Source organism: Mesocricetus auratus, unplaced genomic scaffold (genome assembly GCF_017639785.1).
Source record: "Mesocricetus auratus isolate SY011 unplaced genomic scaffold, BCM_Maur_2.0 Super-Scaffold_100019, whole genome shotgun sequence".
In the NCBI taxonomy this organism is placed as follows: domain Eukaryota; kingdom Metazoa; phylum Chordata; class Mammalia; order Rodentia; family Cricetidae; genus Mesocricetus; species Mesocricetus auratus.
The window spans coordinates 27801791-27821721 of NW_024429200.1; the positions used below are offsets into that span (position 1 = coordinate 27801791).

At 36.2% G+C, this 19931-nt stretch overlaps 1 protein-coding gene and 1 long non-coding RNA gene across 3 annotated transcripts in view; one reads left to right on the forward strand and one right to left on the reverse strand.

The window, feature by feature from the left end:
- Thsd7a (thrombospondin type 1 domain containing 7A) overlaps positions 1 to 19931 on the forward strand; it is a 407489-nt gene that overhangs the window by 334945 nt on the left and 52613 nt on the right. For both annotated transcript variants that reach the window (XR_005869715.1, XM_005080956.4), the window contains exons 12-13: positions 14615 to 14809; positions 16249 to 16512. Coding sequence is in view for 1 of the 2 variants with exons in the window: in XM_005080956.4 (XP_005081013.2) it covers positions 14615 to 14809; positions 16249 to 16512 (459 nt within the window). In the remaining variant the exon portion in view is untranslated. The remainder of the gene's footprint in view (positions 1 to 14614; positions 14810 to 16248; positions 16513 to 19931) is intronic.
- Positions 2709 to 18400, reverse strand: LOC121132997. The gene is made up of 3 exons (XR_005869716.1): positions 18198 to 18400; positions 15098 to 15176; positions 2709 to 2891 (listed from the first exon to the last, which is right to left on the reverse strand). It is a non-coding gene; the product is annotated as an uncharacterized LOC121132997 (long non-coding RNA).

Below are 19931 nucleotides of genomic sequence, written 5' to 3' on the forward strand. Positions count from 1 at the left end.
AACATCAGGCTTGTCCTACAGAGCAGAGCAGATAGGAACAGCTTTCCCCTATTCTACAGAATACCAGAAAACAGAAACTTAGCTTTTGAAATTTTGTTCTTTGGAATGAGCATGTAACTGTTGAGTTCTTCCTTAACTAATAGGTGGAAGAAAATAAGGTGTGGGTTTTGATCATGACATAGATAATGACATAATTAAGCATTTGTATGTTTTAGATATGGGTAATTTATAACACTTTACTTGACATCTCAAAAATCACTATGATTCATACATCCTTGTTTGTATGCATCATACTTGTCCATATACACAATGTAGTTTAACTGGGTCACTTTCCTGGAATTAATTCCCAGTGGTGACATTCCTGATATCACAGAGGCTATCCATGACCCTGATTGTTTTTCGTACTGGCTTTTAAATTGCATATTTATTTACTTGAAACTTGGCAGTATGTGAAGTACAGACTGTTTGCATTTCTACAAAACAAAGAATCCTGCAGAGTCCTATGTGTGATGGAAAGTTTTCATATTTGCATTAATTATATGCTGGATTTTATAGAAAATAAATTTCAAGGTTTGGAGAGTGTTGTTCATACCCATGCATGAAATAGTAAACTTGGTTTTTAGATATTTCATTATTTTTACTTATACAAACTGTTAATAGTTAATACGTATACTATAAATGTAGCTTAATATGTAATTGAACATGCATCTACCCTTCTATAACCTCTAAAGATGTGTTTTGTTCTCTTATTTGTATTTATTTTCTTAATAATGATACAGAAGTTTGAAGGTATAGGACAGAATTCCTATTTTTATAGATGACTATGGATCCTAGTTTTTACATTTAAAAAATATTTATTTTTAATCTTGAGAAAAACTCCTTTAAAAATAATCTATTTTTACATTGTTCTTTTAAGAAATCTTCATTTGAAATATAAATTTTACTCTATTATTAATATATTTCCAGGGTGACATTTAGGATTCCATTTTACTTAAATAACTTCCATTGATTATATTCTACTGTGGGGATGCTGTCTGTCTGTGATGTCCCAGGAGCTGACATGATGTTCTGGTTTTTTGTGTCTCAAGCAGTGAATTAGATAGCACAGTACAGACCCTCTCATGCTGGTAATGAAAAATGCAGATTTATTAAAAATTAAAATAAAAGTACTGAATATCCTCCAGAGTGTGGGAACAGGTTCCAACAAACATGCAGATTAAAAGCTCTAGGTTTAAGATCCAGGTGCAATGATTTTCATGAGGACAGAGAGGAGTTCTTTAAATGGGTGGATCTTTCTTTGTCTGTTGTGCATGAGTGGGGTGTGTGTGTGTGTGTGTGTGTGTGTGTGTGTGTGTGTGTGTGTGTGTACATGTTCATATATTAGCAGGGGCTTGTCCATGCCTTGAGACAGCCTGGGACTATCCAAGTGATTGCCTTTCCTGATTGCCTGGTCTGGAGTTATAGTCACACAATTTTGATCCTAACTTTCATTCGCATCTCCATCATAAATATTGGATAAAAATTACTCTGACTAGAGCTATGTTGAACCAAAGTCACCATTCCCATTGTAAATTTTTCCTAAAAACAAATGAGTACTGCAAAGTCTTACCACTCACTGATAAGTCTTCCTTCAAACCAATTGTGAATTCATGTACATTTCTGGTTCTACACAGAGTTGCTAATGATCAGGGGTATGGGTGAGTTTGGAAGTCAAGACATACAAGCTTCAGTTCCAATTCTAGTACAAATGAAAGGTGAGCTTTCCTCATCTAGTTACCCTCATATGTGGCAAAGAAAAACTCTGGTCCAAATGTAGGATTCTTCCATTTTTAATATATAATCACACACAAATAGTATTCATAGATCAATGGTCAGAACATGAAAGATATATATTAAAGAATTCCACTAAAAGAAATGTTGGATACGATTGTGCTGGCTGGTTTTGTGTCAACTTTGACAGAGATAGAGTCATCTGAGAGTAGAGAGCCTCAGCTGAGAAAAATGTCTCCATAGATTGGCCTGTAAGTAGGCCTGTGGTACATTTTCTTAATTAGTTATTGATGTGGGAGGGTCCAGCCCATTGTCTGTGGTGCCGTCCTGGCCTGGTGGTCCTGGGTTCTTTAAGAAAGTGGATTGAACAAGCCTTGAGGAGCAATCCATTCCTTCATGGCTTCCACCTCAGCTCCTCCTACACATTCCTGCCCTGCTTCAGTTTCTGTCCCGACTTCCTTCAATGACAAACAGTGGTATGAAATCATAATCCAAATAAACTCTTTCATTCTCAGTTTGCTTTTAGTCCTGGTGCTCCATCAAAGCAATAGTAGCCATAACTAATATGATGAAAGTAAGTATATATGTGAGATGGCTTTATAATTCAAAACTCTATTATTAAAATCTGTACAAACTTGAATGAGTCACTTCTTCCCGTTGAGGCTAAAAATACAAAAGCCTTGCAGACCTGGACTCATATTGTCTTCATTGAAAGACAATTCCTTCTTCCTGTCAGTCCGTGACCCTGATGACTGTGTACAGAATGTCACAGGGCACAGAAACAACAGTATGAGCAAGGACATCTTGCTCTTTAGACACACTGTCTGTACAGAAATTTATTTTATGAAGATCATTAGCTTTATCATTTCCAAATCTCATAGACTGTTCTTTTCTTGTCCTACCGAGTACATATTAATATTTAATACACTTACCCACTTCCTCTAGGAAAAGGGACGTTGTCTTTGGCTTATTCAGTGACACTTTCTCCTGGCTTTTGAATGTTCATTTGTTGGCTTCCTGTTTGGTGGCTCTTCCTCCCCCAGTCTTTAAGCAATGCTTTCTAATCCTGGCCCAGACCCCACACTGTTCAGTCTGGCCCAGAAATATCTGTTTCAGGAAATCTGGGAAGACAAAGTTGCAATTTAGCAACTGGTTTATGTGTAATTAACTTTAGGAAAAGAACTTTCAAGGAAAGAGACTTCTTATCTTTTTATTCCAGCCTGTGGAGATTTATTTTCCTTACCTATGTTCCTATGGGCATGAGATGGAGAGAATTACATTTTTTCTCAGAAAGAAAGAAATGTTTTCTTACATTGATATTCATGGTTGATTCCAGAATTGTGAATGATTAGCTTGTCAATGTCTCATTGTCTTTATCATTGACATCATATGGTCACAGGCAAAATAAAATTAAAGAAAATGGTTTCTTTTAGTGATTGAAGTAATCACGTTGCATTAGTTAAATCAACAAATTCTACAGAATGGGTATGTCTGTGTTGTCTAGTATGTCAGACTTTCTAAGTCATCTACTCATTCATTTGTGACTGCATTGAGGAGGCTGTGCAGAGAGAACCATGGGCGTTGTGAAAAGATGGGACTATTGAAACCAAGGAGCTTGGGTTTCTTAGGGAAACGAGATCATTTACACCTACCCAACAAATAGGATTTAAACACAAAAAGCAATTGCAAATCTGATCATTTGAAGTTGAAGGAGTGAGAAAGACTTGAAGGACTGGCTTCTAATTGACTTGTCCCATCTTCCTAGAATAAGCATTTGAGGTAAAAACAAAAAACATAATTAATAAGCTCAAAGAAAATTAGGTAGGTTGAGGCCACAGAGATGTGAGCTGCAGCCTGGGGAGATTTTTGTGGAGACCTATAAATGTCAGGATTAGTGTTTGAGACAGTGTTCAATAAGTGAAACGAGCAAGGTCTGATGAAAGCAACATCTTATCTGTCAGTGTATGCAGAATAAATTAGAATGATAAGACACTTGGGTCCAGCTTCCAGCAAAGACACTGTTGGAACAATAAAAGGCCGAGGTATCAGGGGCTCAGATAAGAGCCTCAGTATGAAAACAGACAAAAATAAATAGATATTGGATTTAAAATAATGAAGATGTTTGCAGGACTTCACAGCAGAGAACAGAATGGAGAGTAGAAATAAGAGTTAAAGTTGAACCTTGTACTCCTTAATTCCAATATTTTCAGCCCAATAATAGTTCTGTTAGTGGATATTATTGATTCTGAATGCAAAGCTAATTTGGGAAATTGTAGTTTGTGTAATTTGTATAGTATAGTCACCAAGTAGAAAGCATCTAATCTGAAATTGAAACATGTAACTGTAAAGGACTAGGAAATGGTTATTTGACCAATACTCCACAGAGTGATTTGTTATACTATAAAAAATCTCAAATATCTAAGATATTGTATGTATTTATATAAAACATGCTAATAATATTTTTCCATTAGTATTCTTCTTTCTCCAGCCTACCAGATTCCATGGCTCTCCAGTTATTCCTTTTAAACTAAAGAATTTAGATTAAAATTAATTTCTCTATAACTTACTAAACTTTACATAACATTTCCTTTTTAACATCATAAATTCATTATATGAATCAAAATATAGCCTTTACTAGTGAATACCATGCTAGAACTATAAAAATAGATATATTTAACACATGGCCTTTGTGAAATGGTTTGCCTAAACTATGACTTGTCAACCAAATCCAGTGCACAGTCTGTTTCTTTGTAGTTAACTTTGCATTGGAACACAGTCATACCCATTTCTATTACAGTAATAAGAACAACTCCCTTAAGAATGTGAGGAAAGGCCTAGGCCCTGCCCTGGATGAAATGACAGACTCTGGTGATCCTCTATGGAGGGCTTCACCCTCCTTGAGAATCAGAGTAGGGGGCCTGGTGGTGGGGTGAGGGGGAGGAGGGGGAGGGAGAAGGAGCTGTGAAGCAAGATTGTTTCTAACTTAAATTTAAAAAGGAAGAAAAAAGAATGAAACAGCAGCATTCTTTTGGAAATATCAGAATACAGCATTGACTTTTTGAACTCCAACAGTAAAGTCTTTAAAGAAAAAAAAGGCTAAAGACAAACCCTGAAAATCCAGAGAGTGAGGAAAACAAGAGGCAGAAATTGTTCTAGGTCTTTGCAATTCTTTTCTCTAAATAAGAATCATATCACATCTAGACTTCAATTTCTGGCTTATGCATGATGTATTGCATAGAGAGGAATGTTCTGTATAATAAATATGCACATCTCAGCACATCATTTGCAAGATCCTGTTGTGGTTCAGTTTTTATCAGAAGACTAGAGTTTCCACATCACTAGAAAAGTATAACACTAAATTCGGTCCTATATACCAAAGCAACTTTAGACAGAAACTTTCTTTAAACATAATGTGGAATGCAGTAGAAATCTAACAGTCTTTTGTAAAATAAATACATCGTCACTAGTGTGCTGTAGATGCTATGACAATGTATGACAAGTTGAAAGTGCTAATCAACTCAATTTCTGGTGAAGGCTTTTTTTCTTGGCTATCAGAGAGCATTTTCCCTGTAATTTATAGAATACAGAGTAAAAGAGATAGGCAGAGACAGAGCAGGCAGAGATGCAAAGAGGCAGAGACATGTGAACAGGGAGCAGGAGCTCTCTCTCGTCTCATTTTTGTAAGATCATCAATATCGTCATAAGAAAACACTCATGTGAACAGATTTGACACTAATTACCTCCTCAAATTTCCATCTCATAACTCTATTAAACTGGAATTAGAGCCTCAATCTATTAATTTTAGGGAATTACAACTCAGACCATATCATCAATGTCTTACACTTACTATCATGATGCAGGGGTCTATAAAAGTCTTTTGTATTGAACTTTCTCAAAAGACTGTATAAACCAGGTAATACCAGTCCCAAAAGGCAATGTAAATTTCCTGAATACTACTAAATATAAATAATGGCTGCATAAACAATTATTTGTTAAATACACAATACACAAGCCTTATGCTCTTCACCAGCTGAGAGAATAAAATATATGGATAATTTAAATGGTATGAAATATTCTAGAACACACAGGCAAATTATTAATGCATATGTTATTGTAAAAGCACAACAACCACAGATAATTTGAAGGAAGAAACCAAAGGTAACTATTGCCATGCACCCAGTGAAAGAGGAAATTACATTTAAGCATGGGGTGATTCAAGGAAAAGAGCACGATGTAAAATCTATGCACTTAAGGGAAATGTATTGACTGGTTTCTCTGAGGCTTCTCTGGATGCATTTGAGGCAGACAGACATCCCTCGGGGACTGGCATACCAAGAGAAAAAGAATGGTTTTTTTCCAATTAAAAACAAAAACAGACCTAGAAAATTGTTTAATTGCTTAAGAACAAGAAAGAAAGAAAGACATTCTAAAGAAATAACAGGATTTGGCGATGTTAAAAGCTATTTCTTACTGCTCGATTCGTTTGTATGTAAACATATCATAGAACTGCAACCTCTACTGTCTGTTCTGTCTATTCACCTTTCTACTATTCAGATGGAATTTAGAAGATTAAGTCACAGCTTTATAAGTGTATGCATTGTTGGATTCTAGCCCTATTTATGGATTAAGTTAGCACTGCATTTGCATTAGAAATAAAATGTGTGTCTCACAACCATAATAGTTTTGGGCAGCCAACACCTGAGTTTAGATCTCATACCTTCTTCTGTTGACTGCATGAGTATGACAACTCCTCAAATTTCTCCACCAATTAATTCCCAATTTCTCAGACCCCTCAGATCAGCCAGGCTCTGGACATTAGCCAGCATGTAGCCAGTATCTATGCAGGTATGTACCAAAGACTTGGGCTTCTAATTCTCTGTCTTCTTTCACCAGCCACCAGAGCAGAGGTGGTGGCCCAGGCTACAGTGAGATTAGGAGGCATCCAACGTGAGAAGACGATGGAAAGGTTGATTGACTGTCTGCAACTAACATAGACTGAGTAATGGCCTATAGATAATAGTCAGTGTCTAGAAAGTACTTAATGGATACTAGAAGAAAGCAAAGGCCCAGGTCAGACTGGAAGTATCACTTCATAATGATCAAAAAAATTAGTACTTCAAGACCAGTGGACTCTAGGAAACCAGAAAGTCTGAAGGACATTCAAGATTACTGTTCTTTATGGATGGATGATCCCAGTGGAATACTGATATACCTGGAGCCAGAGTTGGCATACACTAGGTCAAGGGGCAGGAACAGGCTGGAGATTCAGAATGTAGACATGAAAGAGGATGAAGGCTGCACCCTCTTAACCCTGCCTGGACCAAGAGGATTTCACAGTGGCCTGGACACAAGCAGCTCTATGCAAAAAATCAAAAATATAACCTCCTGTAGAGTCATGGATGGCAACACGGTATATGAGTCAGAGAAATTACAGATCGGAAGTACAGCACAACAGGGCACCCTCTAGAGAGCAAGGAGCCAGCAAAAGTTCAAAAGTCAAGGAATATAAAAAAAAACTAGTAATGATATATTTCAGATCATTTCCTCATTTTTTCTCAACAATTGTTCTAAAGAAAAATGGCAGCTTCTGCTATTTAATTAGGAGTATGTAATTCTGGGCCTCATTATTTGTTCCACGTTAGTGAAAGAGCAGTGTACGAAAGTCAGAGAAATTAAATGTAAAGCTTTCATGTAAATAGTACCAAAATTGTTTTAGTTCAGTATTCACGTTGGTTACCTTTGCCATCTCCTGTCAGGGATGCTTTATGTAGTCAAAATTAAATCTAAATAATGTGTGGAATGTGGACTAGAAATATGTAAGTGAACAGCATGTTGCTATTTATGGCAAAATGTTGTTAAATCTTGGATTTCAGTGTGTTAATCCTGTAGTGATGCTTGTATTATGATTTAGCTAATGCCTGTTGTCTATTTCATTATTTTTTAAAAGTTTTAAGAGGAATTATTAAGATCAGATCAGACCACATATCTGAGTCAGGTTATTTCAGCAATACTTATAACTCTATTTGTTTACAGACAAAATTCAAATAAAAAGAAGAAAAGAGAAGCAGAAAATAACTAACAAAGAGAGAATGTTACTTTAAGGAAACTTACATGTTATAGTTTTATAATCTTCTTTGGATTTATTATACTGATTAATTGCTTCCTAAATTTTGTACATTTCATTTTTATAAAGGTTATGTAAAGCTTTTATAATTAGTTCCATTTCAAGTGCTGTATCTGGTTATCTCTGGATCTCAGCATCTTAGTACACTTGGAAATTCTCATTCAGTCTTATATTCCTCCAAAACCCTTGCTACCAACTGTTTGCCAGCATTTGCCACTTTTCAAATAGCAGCTCATAAAATACATGTGACACCATCCCGTGGCTATGTTTGCTCCTGGATGTTCCACATGTGCCCATGCATTTACCTACACCTTCCAACATCTCCACTCCAGTGTATCTGATCTCGATCTGAGCTATTCTTCTGGGAGCTAACATTTTTTCCTAGTAAGCAGTGTGGATATTTTCAAATATATTATGTGCATCAATGACACAGGGACCATTGGAAACTAAGAGTAATTTTAAAAAGAAGTATTTTTTTTACATTCTGACAGGGTTTTGTTCACAAATTGTAATTAGGAAGTGTAATTTAGCAACTATGTCAGTGAAAATCTTTTTGCTACAAAGAAAGACCAGGGTAATTATATCTACCTAGGAAACAACTGGGGTGCTCTTGCATTATTTATAGGCTGGATCTAGGCACAATTATGTCTCTTGGTAACAAGCTTCTATTCATGCTAAGTCTTTTCTGTTTCATTTTTATATGATTTCATTCTCATTGTTGCCATTTGCTCATAAAACTATGGGAAAACAACTCATGTAATCAACTTACCAGCTAAGCACATTACTTCTGAAATGTCACCCAGACACTATTGTGGTAGGATACATCATGTTTATACCACTCAATATAATAAATAAGGTTTTAGAGCCCCTTGACCTCTTTGCTACACATAATTCAACAGCATTCATTACATCAAGATATAGATTCTGCTTCCAATAATGAACAGTGTACACATTTTAGAGTTAGCAATTTATTTCACTGATTAGTTAAGTAAAATGACAGCATGAGCTTACATACTGCAGAGTAATACACCGTCTACTTGAATTCCCCACTTCTGTGCAACATGAATAATGGGAGAGTTTCTACCTCTTCAAGAAAATGAAGAAGAGAAAGGACATTTTTGTGTTATTAGATTTACTGACTCCAAGTTCTGTCAGTGACTTCAAACTGATACTCATATCAACATGTACCCATCTCTATCTGCTGTTAACTCAACAGTGCTGTCTCTGTTTCCTCTCATTCCTTGAACCTTTAATATTTTTCTATTAAAATACAGTTGTCAGGGCTGTTGGCTCAACACTTTGGAGCTTAGACTGCATGTTCTTTTGTTTGTTTGTTTATGTTTTCAAGACAGGGTCTTCCATTGTAGCCCCAGCTAGCCAGAAACTCACTATACAATCCAAGCCGGCCTTGAACTCGCAGAGATGTGCCTTCCTCTGTCTCCTGAGTACTGAGATTAAAACTGTGTGCTACCATGTCTTCCTATCTTCTACCACTTCTGTAGAGATTAAGTTCCCAACATATGTATAATGCCAACTCTAGCTCCAAGAGGTCCAATAACCTCTTATGGCCTCTGAGGGCAGCTGCTCTGATGTTTACATACTACTACGAGGACACACATCATATAGCTTAAAAATGAAATAAATCTAAAACATAGTTCTGAAACAGATTTACACAAAAATATTCTGAAATTGGTTATTCAACTTATTAGGCTTTGATACCTAAATTTGGAAGTTGTTTTAAAAATGGAGAGACTGGAATGAGCATTCACAGTTTGGTTGTCATTTATTCAGTGTCATCTGTCACTCCCTGAATACTATAAAAGAATTTTCCCGAAGTATTTAAAAGCAATGCCTAGATAAAATATTTAATTCCTGTAGACATTTCAATCTTTTCTAACATGAAAAAGATAGTATCACTTTACACATGATTAATAATAATTTAATGATGTCTTATTTTTAACATAGGAACATGGTTCAGTACATAAGTCACTTGCTACACAAGCTTATGACCTGAGTGTTTATACCCATAACCCATGTAAAGCTGAACACACAACACACGCTGTAATTCCAAGGCAACACCATTAAGAGGGGAGGCAGAAACAGAATCTCTAGAAGCTGTGGGCCAAGTGGTGGGCTGATACACACATCTGTGAAAATCAGACCTGCCTTGGCTTCAAGCAGAGTGGAATGTAAGCATCAATCTGAGGGTGTTGTCTGAACTCTACACGTGTACAGTGGCATGTGCAAGCCTATATTGACAAGCATAAGCATTCTCACAGGAACACACACAGAGAGAGACATATACACACACACATCATATACATTCATAAAAATGTTTAAACAATCGTTTTTCAAATTATTCCCCCTAATGTCAATAAATTTTCTTTGATTAGTGTGTCTTTGTGAATTGCTTTTATCCCACTTTGGGTTGTTTCTCTTATAGCATTTATTTGCTAGAGAAACTAAATTTCTTACTTGCCTTTTTAACATTTCTGACTCTTTATTTTTTTTTTTTTTTTTGTTTTTACGAGACAGGGTTTCTCTGTTTTGGAGGCTGTCGGTCCAGCCTGGCCTCGAACTCACAGAGCTCCGCCTGCCTCTGCCTCCCGAGTGCTGGGATTAAAGGCGTGTGCCACCACCGCCCGGCAATTTCTGAGTCTTGCTGGACTATGTTTGCCTAAGGTTATTCATCTTTAATCCATAGTTAGTATACTTGTGTCTCATGCTTTAAGCCAGCTGGAGCCACTTTCTCCTGGAACACATGAAATTTCCTGTGATATCTATATCGTTGTATTTCATAAATGAAATGAATGTATATAGTCAACATAATGTTAACTCTAGTATTTCCCTTTAAAAGAACTGTTTTGATAGTTGCTAATCTCACCGAGAAGTTTTTGTGATCCAGTCTTCATAGAATGCATTATTTTGACTAATCTTGCTAATAAGGCCTCAACACAAAGGAGAATTTGTATAATCACAATACATGAAGACAGACGAAAATACAGTCAAAATTGCTTGGGTATGTGTAACTTTTTGAAATGCCAAGAAGCCAAGTTGGTATTAATGCCCCCCCCATTTTCGGTGGCTCACAAATGATTTTTAAGGTTTACAAAGTTGATGGTTCCTTCTCCAAACATTTATATTTTCCTCACCCAGTAGTAGGAAGTTCATTTTAGACTGCATTTCTATGTTTGAATTGTTTTCTCTACGTTAGAATACAAACAGACTAAGATGTATGATAAATTTTCAATATATTGTACAAACTGTGTTCTTGCTCTTGTTTGGATAACATTGTGTGATTCATTACAAAAGTGAACTGTTGAAAAATCTCAGATAAGGGAAGTGAAGTGCTGAGCAGATTTCTGGAAACAGATATGGGAATTTTACACATTTGTTTTCTTTTTCAACTAGCTGAAGTACTAACAAGATTTTACGCCATGCCTCAGTATTGAGGAAAAAGACCTTTTGTTTTTACTGAATACTATATTTATCAACAATGTTAATTTATTTATATAATTATATTGGTAGTGGAGTTATTCAGAATTTCTTTCTTACATCACAATATGATGATACATGGAGTAATTCTAAAATAAGATTTGAGAGAGAGAGAGAGACTAAGATCCTCATGGAGAACTCAAGGCAACTTTATTAACTTTCTCAAAAGATTTATATTTGAGTCTCCATTTCAGAGAGGCATGTTAGGTAAGTAGGTAAATTTCATTTCATTTCAAAGACCCCAAAATTACATTTATAATCCTTAATTTTAGTTACAAATACTAGACAAAGGAGTCAAGACCTTTGGGGAAACCCAAAGCAACAGCTGACCTAAGCAAGTGGAAGCTAGGGACCCCAGTCTGACAGCTGGGGAACCACATAAGACTGGACCAGACCCCCTGAACGTGTGTGTCAGTTGGGAAGCCTGGGCAGTCTATGGGGCCTCTGGCAGTGGAACCAGTATTTATCCCTAGTGCGCTAATGGGCTTTGGGACCCCATTCCCTATATGTACATGAGGAAGGGCCTAGGCCCTGCCCCAAATGATGTGACACACTTTGATGATCCTCTATAGGTGGCCTCACTCTCCCTGGGGAGTGGATGGGCCATGGGATTGGAAGTTGGTGGGGGGCATGGGAGAACAGGAGGGAGAGGGAACTGGGATTGATATGTAAAATAAGACTTTATAATTTAAATAAAAATGTATTTAAAAACACTACAGCCATCTTCAGAGCTAAGAACTCTAACACAGTCACATATCTTATATTCCAAATTAATCATTTTTGGAGGTTCTACATATCCCAACTAGTAAAATGTCAAATATTTTCATTTCTCAAGTATTCCCTTTCAGTATCTTTGGGACAACCTTGTTGATAAACTTTGGGAACTTCCTGAGTTTATGGTGTGCAAGTGGTTGATCCTATTTGCAAATGGCAGGAGTAAAGAGTGTGAAATCCATCAGAACATTCCACCTCTACTGTACTACAGATGGTTTTCTTGCAGAATAAAGATATATTCACTTTGATACATCCCTGGACAAGTGCCCATAATACCTTTTCAAGAGAACAATAACTTGTTTAGAGATCCAGACCCATATACCATTGTTTTCCAAAAGTGGACATAGTAACTAAGTACTAGAGAAGCTTCCAACTTAACCACTATACTTGGCCAGAACTCTTGTGCCTTGAACAAATAGCAGCTTTGGTACAGACACATCTTGGATAATCCAAGAACAGAGGTGTTGAATAACTCCTAGAGCAGTAACTTTCATCCAGCCAGCAAATTAATACCATCAGAGCTGCAAAAGACTTGAATACTCAGGACCTTGTCCTTAGCCAATGAAATAAAAACCTTTGAGTTTAGTAAGAAAACTATATTCCAAAAGTTAACCAGCTTATTCTACCTTGCAGCCTGACACAACCACTACCTTAGACTTCTGTGACCATGCCAGTCTACCAAAAAGTGGTGAGAGTGACCTTATTTTGTCACCTGGTTTTTGTAATGTCCACCATTCCAAGCATTAAGACGTCACTATTCAAGGACCTCTTTTTACACAAATTGGCTCTACAAAACTAGAGTGTATGATAAGACTCCATTCAAAGCATAGAAGTCCTGGAGCTGCTCTTGCAGAATGAAATATCTGCATGCATTTGTTCCACATTGGGCTCACCTTGCAGGGAACATCTTCCTTTCTCCAGTTGGCAGCTACTTCAATTTACATGCCCATTACACACCCTGCACTGCTCAAGTTAGGTCTCAGCTCACAGGTGCAGAGAGTATGAGCTCATCTGGAGACCCCTGTGTCACAGCTGAAATTCAGGGCATCATGTCAACCTTAATTTCATGATGATGGGGTCCTGGAGCAAACTAGAGAGCACAGGCATTTCTGCATCCCCCATAAACCTGAAATGGTCATACAAATTAGTATGAATGAGGCCATATATCATAATTTAATGAATATTTCAATTGATGACCAAAGTTTAAATGTTTTTTTGCTTTCTTGATAAATGAATGAATGGTTTTTAACAATCTATAGAGTAAATGGTAGAAAGAGGAGAGAAACTGTATTACTTGATTTTTTAAGAACTGTTAAACATTAAAAAGCAGTGTTGTCTATATGTTTTGTGTCTAATAAAACTGTTTCTCTAAATAAATAACTGGAACATGTTATGGATGGAACATGGATGGAATCGTTATGTGAATTAAAATGGATCATTATTAAAGTCTCCAAAATTATTTTTTAAATTCAGAGTTAATATTTCTGCAATGTGATGAACTTAATTAAGTTTACAAGTGATGGAGGGCTTTGATGCTGCCTCCTATTAACCACTCAGAAAACAGCACAGTATACTCTGTGTGGAAGAAAATGGTGCTTTCTATGCTAATATGTCTGTAAGACAAGTTGCATAAGTGTGTTGTACCCCCACAATTTACTAACCATTGGGCATTCACTGAGAATTTTTATATAAATGTTAGATTGCTTGATGTCCTACAACAACATTGATGACATCTGATTTGCTTCTAGCACTGTGGCAAATATTCCATGGTCAACAAAAACAAGAATCCATCCATACATGATTTATTTGTTAAAACTAATTTCTAAATCTAACCCACATGTGAAATGAATTTAAATCATTATAGAATCTAGTAAAATTTGCTAAATGTCACTGTGTGCATGCGTGCATGCGTGTGTGTGTGTGTGTGTGTGTGTGTGTGTGTGTTATGGTGTGTTTTCTTGTGCCACAATAGCCAATGAAGGAAGGCTATGTGTTATTTAAAGAATATGAAGGGTTGGGGAGATGCCTCAGTAAGTTGAGTGTGAACAAGCATGAGTATGTTAGTGTGATTCCCAACGCCCACATAAAAGCAGGGTGCAGTAGAGCATATCTATAATCCAGCACTAGGAGGCAAATGCCAGAGGATGCTCAGGGTTATAGGACAGCCAGTCTTAACAATGGTTGACCTCCAGGTTCTGTGAGACACCCTTTCTCAAGACTAAGAAGAGAGAGAGAGAAGACACTCAATTTCAAACTCTGACTTCCAATTGTGCACTCACAGAGCATACACCACATACACACACACACACACTTTTATGTCTACTGTAATTTTTGGAAATATTCTAACCACATTTCTACTGTAAACTGGGAATTAGAAGAGGATTCCTCACTCTGTGAAAATGCTTTTAATTTTTAAAGTATGGAGTAATTAGGCACATGCTTTTCTTTCAGCCATTACTTGTCGAAAACAAGATGGAGGGCAGGCTAGCATCCAGGAGTGCCTCCAGTATGCAGGCCCTGTGCCAGCCCTGACCCAGGCTTGCCAGATCCCCTGCCAAGACGACTGTCAATTTACCAGCTGGTCCAAGTTTTCTTCATGCAATGGAGACTGCGGTGCAGTTAGGACCAGAAAGCGTGCTATTGTTGGTAAGAATAATTTGGATGCTAAAGGCAACTCTTAGCATGACAAAATAATGCAATAAAACTCAAACCAAGAGCATGTGGACCGTATACCTGAAGATTCTTGTTGTTGCTGTAGTTATACTGAATATTTCAGCATATTGAAATGTGTATTTTAATGCAAGGTAACAATAATAGAAGCTTATCATTTTGGAAGAAAGATAAGGCAAACTAATTTCCTATGCAACAAACAATAAAGCATTAGTATCATTTAATCGTGCACCTTTAGTGCATTGCCCGGAATATTTGACGTACCTGGAGCAAGGAGTAGAGGCTACCCCTTTACCATCTCAGCCTTTCCTCAGGACGACAGCCTCAGCACATAGCTTATCTCCTGTGGTGAGAAATTCAGCATTTACTCTGTCTGAAAGCTGTGCTGAAATACAGTCACAATGGCTTTAAAAAGCGATAAAGGCAGTGACATGGCTACACTGAAACTGGGTGCATTTGGGCATACTGTCAGGGACAAAAAGGAAAAGAAAAAAGAAAGCAAAATGTTGACTGTTAATAGTTGTCAAATCGTTGTCATTTACCAAAGTAAAATGAAGACTGAAGACCCTGGAAAACTTCATATTCAAACCATATATATATGTATATGTATATATATATAGTGTGTGTGTGTGTGTAAATTAGAAATAAGTATGTTATTAAGTCTCATGAAGTATTTAAAGAATATGTTATATGTGGCAGAATTATAATTATGTATCATGAACATTTCATATAATAGGACTAGCAAAATTAAATATGTAATTTTAAAGTACATGTATTACATATATAAGGATTTCTAGGAGAGAGTTTCTTTGGATTCAAAACATTTAAAATGTGTTATTCTGGTACCAAAATCTTCTTTTGAGTACTACTAGTATTTTCTGTATTAGTCACCAGTATGTCAGAAAAGACTATTGTTCAGAAATTTTGAAAGATACAAAATAAGAGACCAAGAAATGAGCCTCAGATCTCCATTTCTGAATTGTAACCCCTTGTAACTCTGCTACGTCCTTGCAATCAGCAAAAATAAGAATGAAACCCAATGAGTTGTCTGTCTCTCTGCCTCTTGTATTTTTGCATATATTAAAAAGAAGAGGTTTGTGCAATTGCGACAAACTCCTGAGTCAGTACAAACGAGGATTTCAGTCATTTCAAAGAGTGTAAAAATCAACTACAATCCTTTATGCAAAGTGGACTATTTTTAAATGAAAAAGTAAGAAAAGTTCCACTGTGCAAAGCCCAAAGCACCCAATATCAGCAAAAATGTATTTAGAAAGCACTGAGAAATGAAAAAATATCATTTATTTATAGGCTACTATTGAATAGAATCAAAAGCAGGGAACGGAAGTTTAAGGATGTGAAAAATCTAAGGATGTTAGAAATTAATAATGCTATTTTCCAATGTAATTCTCTTACAGGAAAAAGTAAAAAGAAGGACAAATGTAAAAACTCCCATTTGTACCCTCTGATTGAGACTCAGTATTGTCCTTGTGACAAATACAATGCACAGCCTGTGGGAAACTGGTCAGACTGTATTTTACCAGAAGGGAAGGCTGAAGTGCTGTTGGGAATGAAAGTACAAGGAGACAGCAAAGAATGTGGACAAGGATACCGTTACCAAGCAATGGCATGCTACGACCAAAATGGAAGACTTGTTGAAACATCGCGATGCAACAGCCATGGTAACCCAATAGTACTGCAGTGCTCATATTGCTCTTTGGTAGTGGAGTTATCCCAGAAGGTAAAGGAAAGTTTGCACTAGTGTGTTCTAAATGGAAGGCTGGACACCCCACAGTTCACATTGTGTTCGGAATAGTCCAGTGACTTGGAGTTGGTAGATGAGTCCCAAAACAGGTTAGAAACAGCATTATGGGGCTCACATTATTAAGTTGGAAGTCAAGAATAGCTATAGAGAATTCTGTTGGGACATATTCTCTGTTCGTTCAACAAACCCAGCAATCCCTAACTGAACAATAAGGGACTGTAAAGAGAAAAGATTTGAACACAAATAGATTAAGTCTTAAATGAGGGAAACTTTCAACAACCAAACTGGAAAACTGTGAAATGCCCAGAATGCCTTTAAAGTAACAGAAAGGAAAGGCAAAACTCTCAGTAATCTGTTTGTGGTCCATTGACCTGAGACTAGGTGGGGAAATACTTCGACAAAACTATACCCACTTTTATTTTGTAAAGTAAACTGCAGGGACAATAATTAAGTTGCTGAAAACTTGTGAATAGTGGCTACTTGAAGTCAGTGTTTATAATAAATCCTTAAGTTTTTATCTGAATGTAGTAGTAGCAATATATCACCACTATTCTTTAACTTAATAAGCCCGCTTTTTAACAGAATAAAGTCATTTTACAGTTCATTAGCCTGAGTTGGAGATGGAATGTATTTGTAAAAGTTAGAGAGTGACATCCTGCCTTGTTATAGAAATGACCAGGAAGGAATGCATTAAATTGCTAGAAGCAAGTACATAACAGTTGCCCTCCCACCTTTCTAAAATAACTTCTGAGATTTATTATAAGATCCAGAAGACAACACAAGCTAATAGTACTATTTCACATTTATAAACCTTCAAGGTATCCTGCTGACATATTCTTGTAGTCCCTTAAGCCATTCCCATCAAAGAAGATTCTAAAAATCTTTACCTTTATTTTAACTTTGTCTCATAGTTCTTGTTTTTTAAACCATCAAGAATCTAAAAAGGTTAAGTATAGATGTAAGTATTTTCAGGTTAGTGAGTGAGCTTTGCTAAACCCGAGATCTCTCTGAATTTAAGCAATACCTGGAAACACCAGTAAAACATTTGTAAAAGTAACACAATTTCACTCTTTACATCAAATAACAAAAGTGTTATCAATTAGATTCTAAAAATAGAGGTACACTTCCTATTTTGAGACAATAATATATAAAATTTGAAATAGTTATTCAATGCAAAACAGAAAATTATTTAAATTGAGTTTCCTTTGGAGGACAGGGTATAAGTATTTGCTCAAATTTAATTTTGTCAGTGTACTTATTACTGGGATAATAATTTGTTTTCAGCATTACCTTGAGCTTCGAGCATGGCTTTCATACAGTTCTGCTTCTACTCTGGTCTACTAATAAGATGCATGAGAACTTTAATACTCGTATTTGGGGTATGGAAGAGAAAAACTCTTTTTTTAGGATGCTAGAGATCAAAAACAGGACTTTGAGAATACTGGGTAGGCATTTCAACCGAGTTAAATATATTTCCAGTGCCTAGAAAACAAGTTTTAACAAATTAAAAGACCATCATAATGTGCTACCTAATAAATGTAGCTAAGCTGCACAATTAAAAACAGAAATTTCATTGAAATTAGCCAAAGACAAACTTCTTACCTTAGTGTGATCAAGTTGATGCATGGAGAATGCAGCCCTTCACTCCAAGGTAGGTACAGACAGCAAAAACTATCGTGATGAATGTGTATGAATTTAAGAAAACTTCGTCACCAAGAAGATCATTCCATTCTGAGTTCTTCAGTAACGCTGTCATCTTTAATGATGATCATGTCGCTGTCAGCATGGTTGTCTTCTTTTATCTCTTTTCATCTATAATAAGGTACCCAATGAGGTCTCTTAGCATTTAGTAACACTGATTCAAAGAAAAGACTAAGGAAATTTCATTTCTGTTGACAGATTTCTGTTTTACAATTACTTGTCTTTGCCATGTTCTGTCAGTTCTGATTGTGTATGGAATGCCAAAGCTGGCTACAATGTTCTAGGTATGCTCTGCATTGCTCTATACCTTCTCACAGTTAACGTTCAAGATGGATGATGGATTTGGAGTTTTGTGTACCTTGGAGAAAACTTTTTTCCTGTTCAGTTTAAGCATAAAGTTGACCCCTACGTGTATTAAGTGCAATTATATCAATCTCTTACTCAATTCTCCCTTGCCTTAGGGCAGTTCTGTTTAATCTCTGCTTGACTTATTTTATCAGTAATTACAATGTTATGCAATTCGATTTTCCCCAGTTTAATTGTGTGTTCTTTTAAACTGTTTCCCATGAGGCCACCCTTTTTTAATTTCTTAAACTTGGGACACGATTTTATTACCACAGCTTTGACTTTCTCATAATAAAAGACTCTAGACTGAGAAATGCTATAATCATATCCCTACAATTAGATCTTATATAATGGCTTCTGTTCAGTCCATATAAACCTTTTGTCTTTTAATAACATCAGATCTCGATGTGTAGTGTAGGATTACATAAGTTTCTATTGTTTCCATTATGAAATCTAAAGTAATGATGATTCTGTGTGTGTGTGTGTGTGTGTGTGTGTGTGTGTAAGATTTTTCATTCAAGTATAAGTGACAAAACTTTATTATATAACTTCTAAACTGATCCAGCACAGTAAAATCCCACATTCTGTTCTACATTTGGTACTTATAAGGCATGCATCAGTTTATAAACATATCATATACTCATTATATGTATTTTCGTCTACCATACATGAATAGATATTTGCTAGGATACTTTCTTGAGACACTTGTACTCACTGATACAGTCTTAGCTTCTGGAAGAGTTGATAAATATTTGCAGAATGTATGAATGAATGAATGAAATACTAGAGGGAATATTTCAACATGAAAAGAGTGGGTTCCTGGTGTACTTGCAGTTGGTGAGGACCATTATAGCACTTTCCTTTTTCTAGCTACCCTCCCTATGTAGCACATTTGTGAATGATAACCAAATGGATCATTGAAAATTGTTGTGATATTTAGAACAAATAAGAACTACACATGCCACAAAATGCCTGTATGATTCTGATTGGATGTTGAGGTTCCAGTATGCCCATTAAATGGGAGAAAAACATAATAGCCACATAGCCATCCTACTCAATTAGAATAATAATACCCCTATAATAAAAAGTTCTTTCATTGTCAAAGTTTCCTGTTCAAAATGGTCTGGTTGTATAATAGTTTAATTCTCGGTTCCTGTTACTAATCAAGATGTCTTGAATTTTCTCAGTGGTGTTTACAAATTTAATTGGTAGTTTGAGATTTTGGACTCTCTTTGTTTTCACTCACATTTCCTGTGAAAATAAGGAATAATTATTCCAACTCTTTTCCCT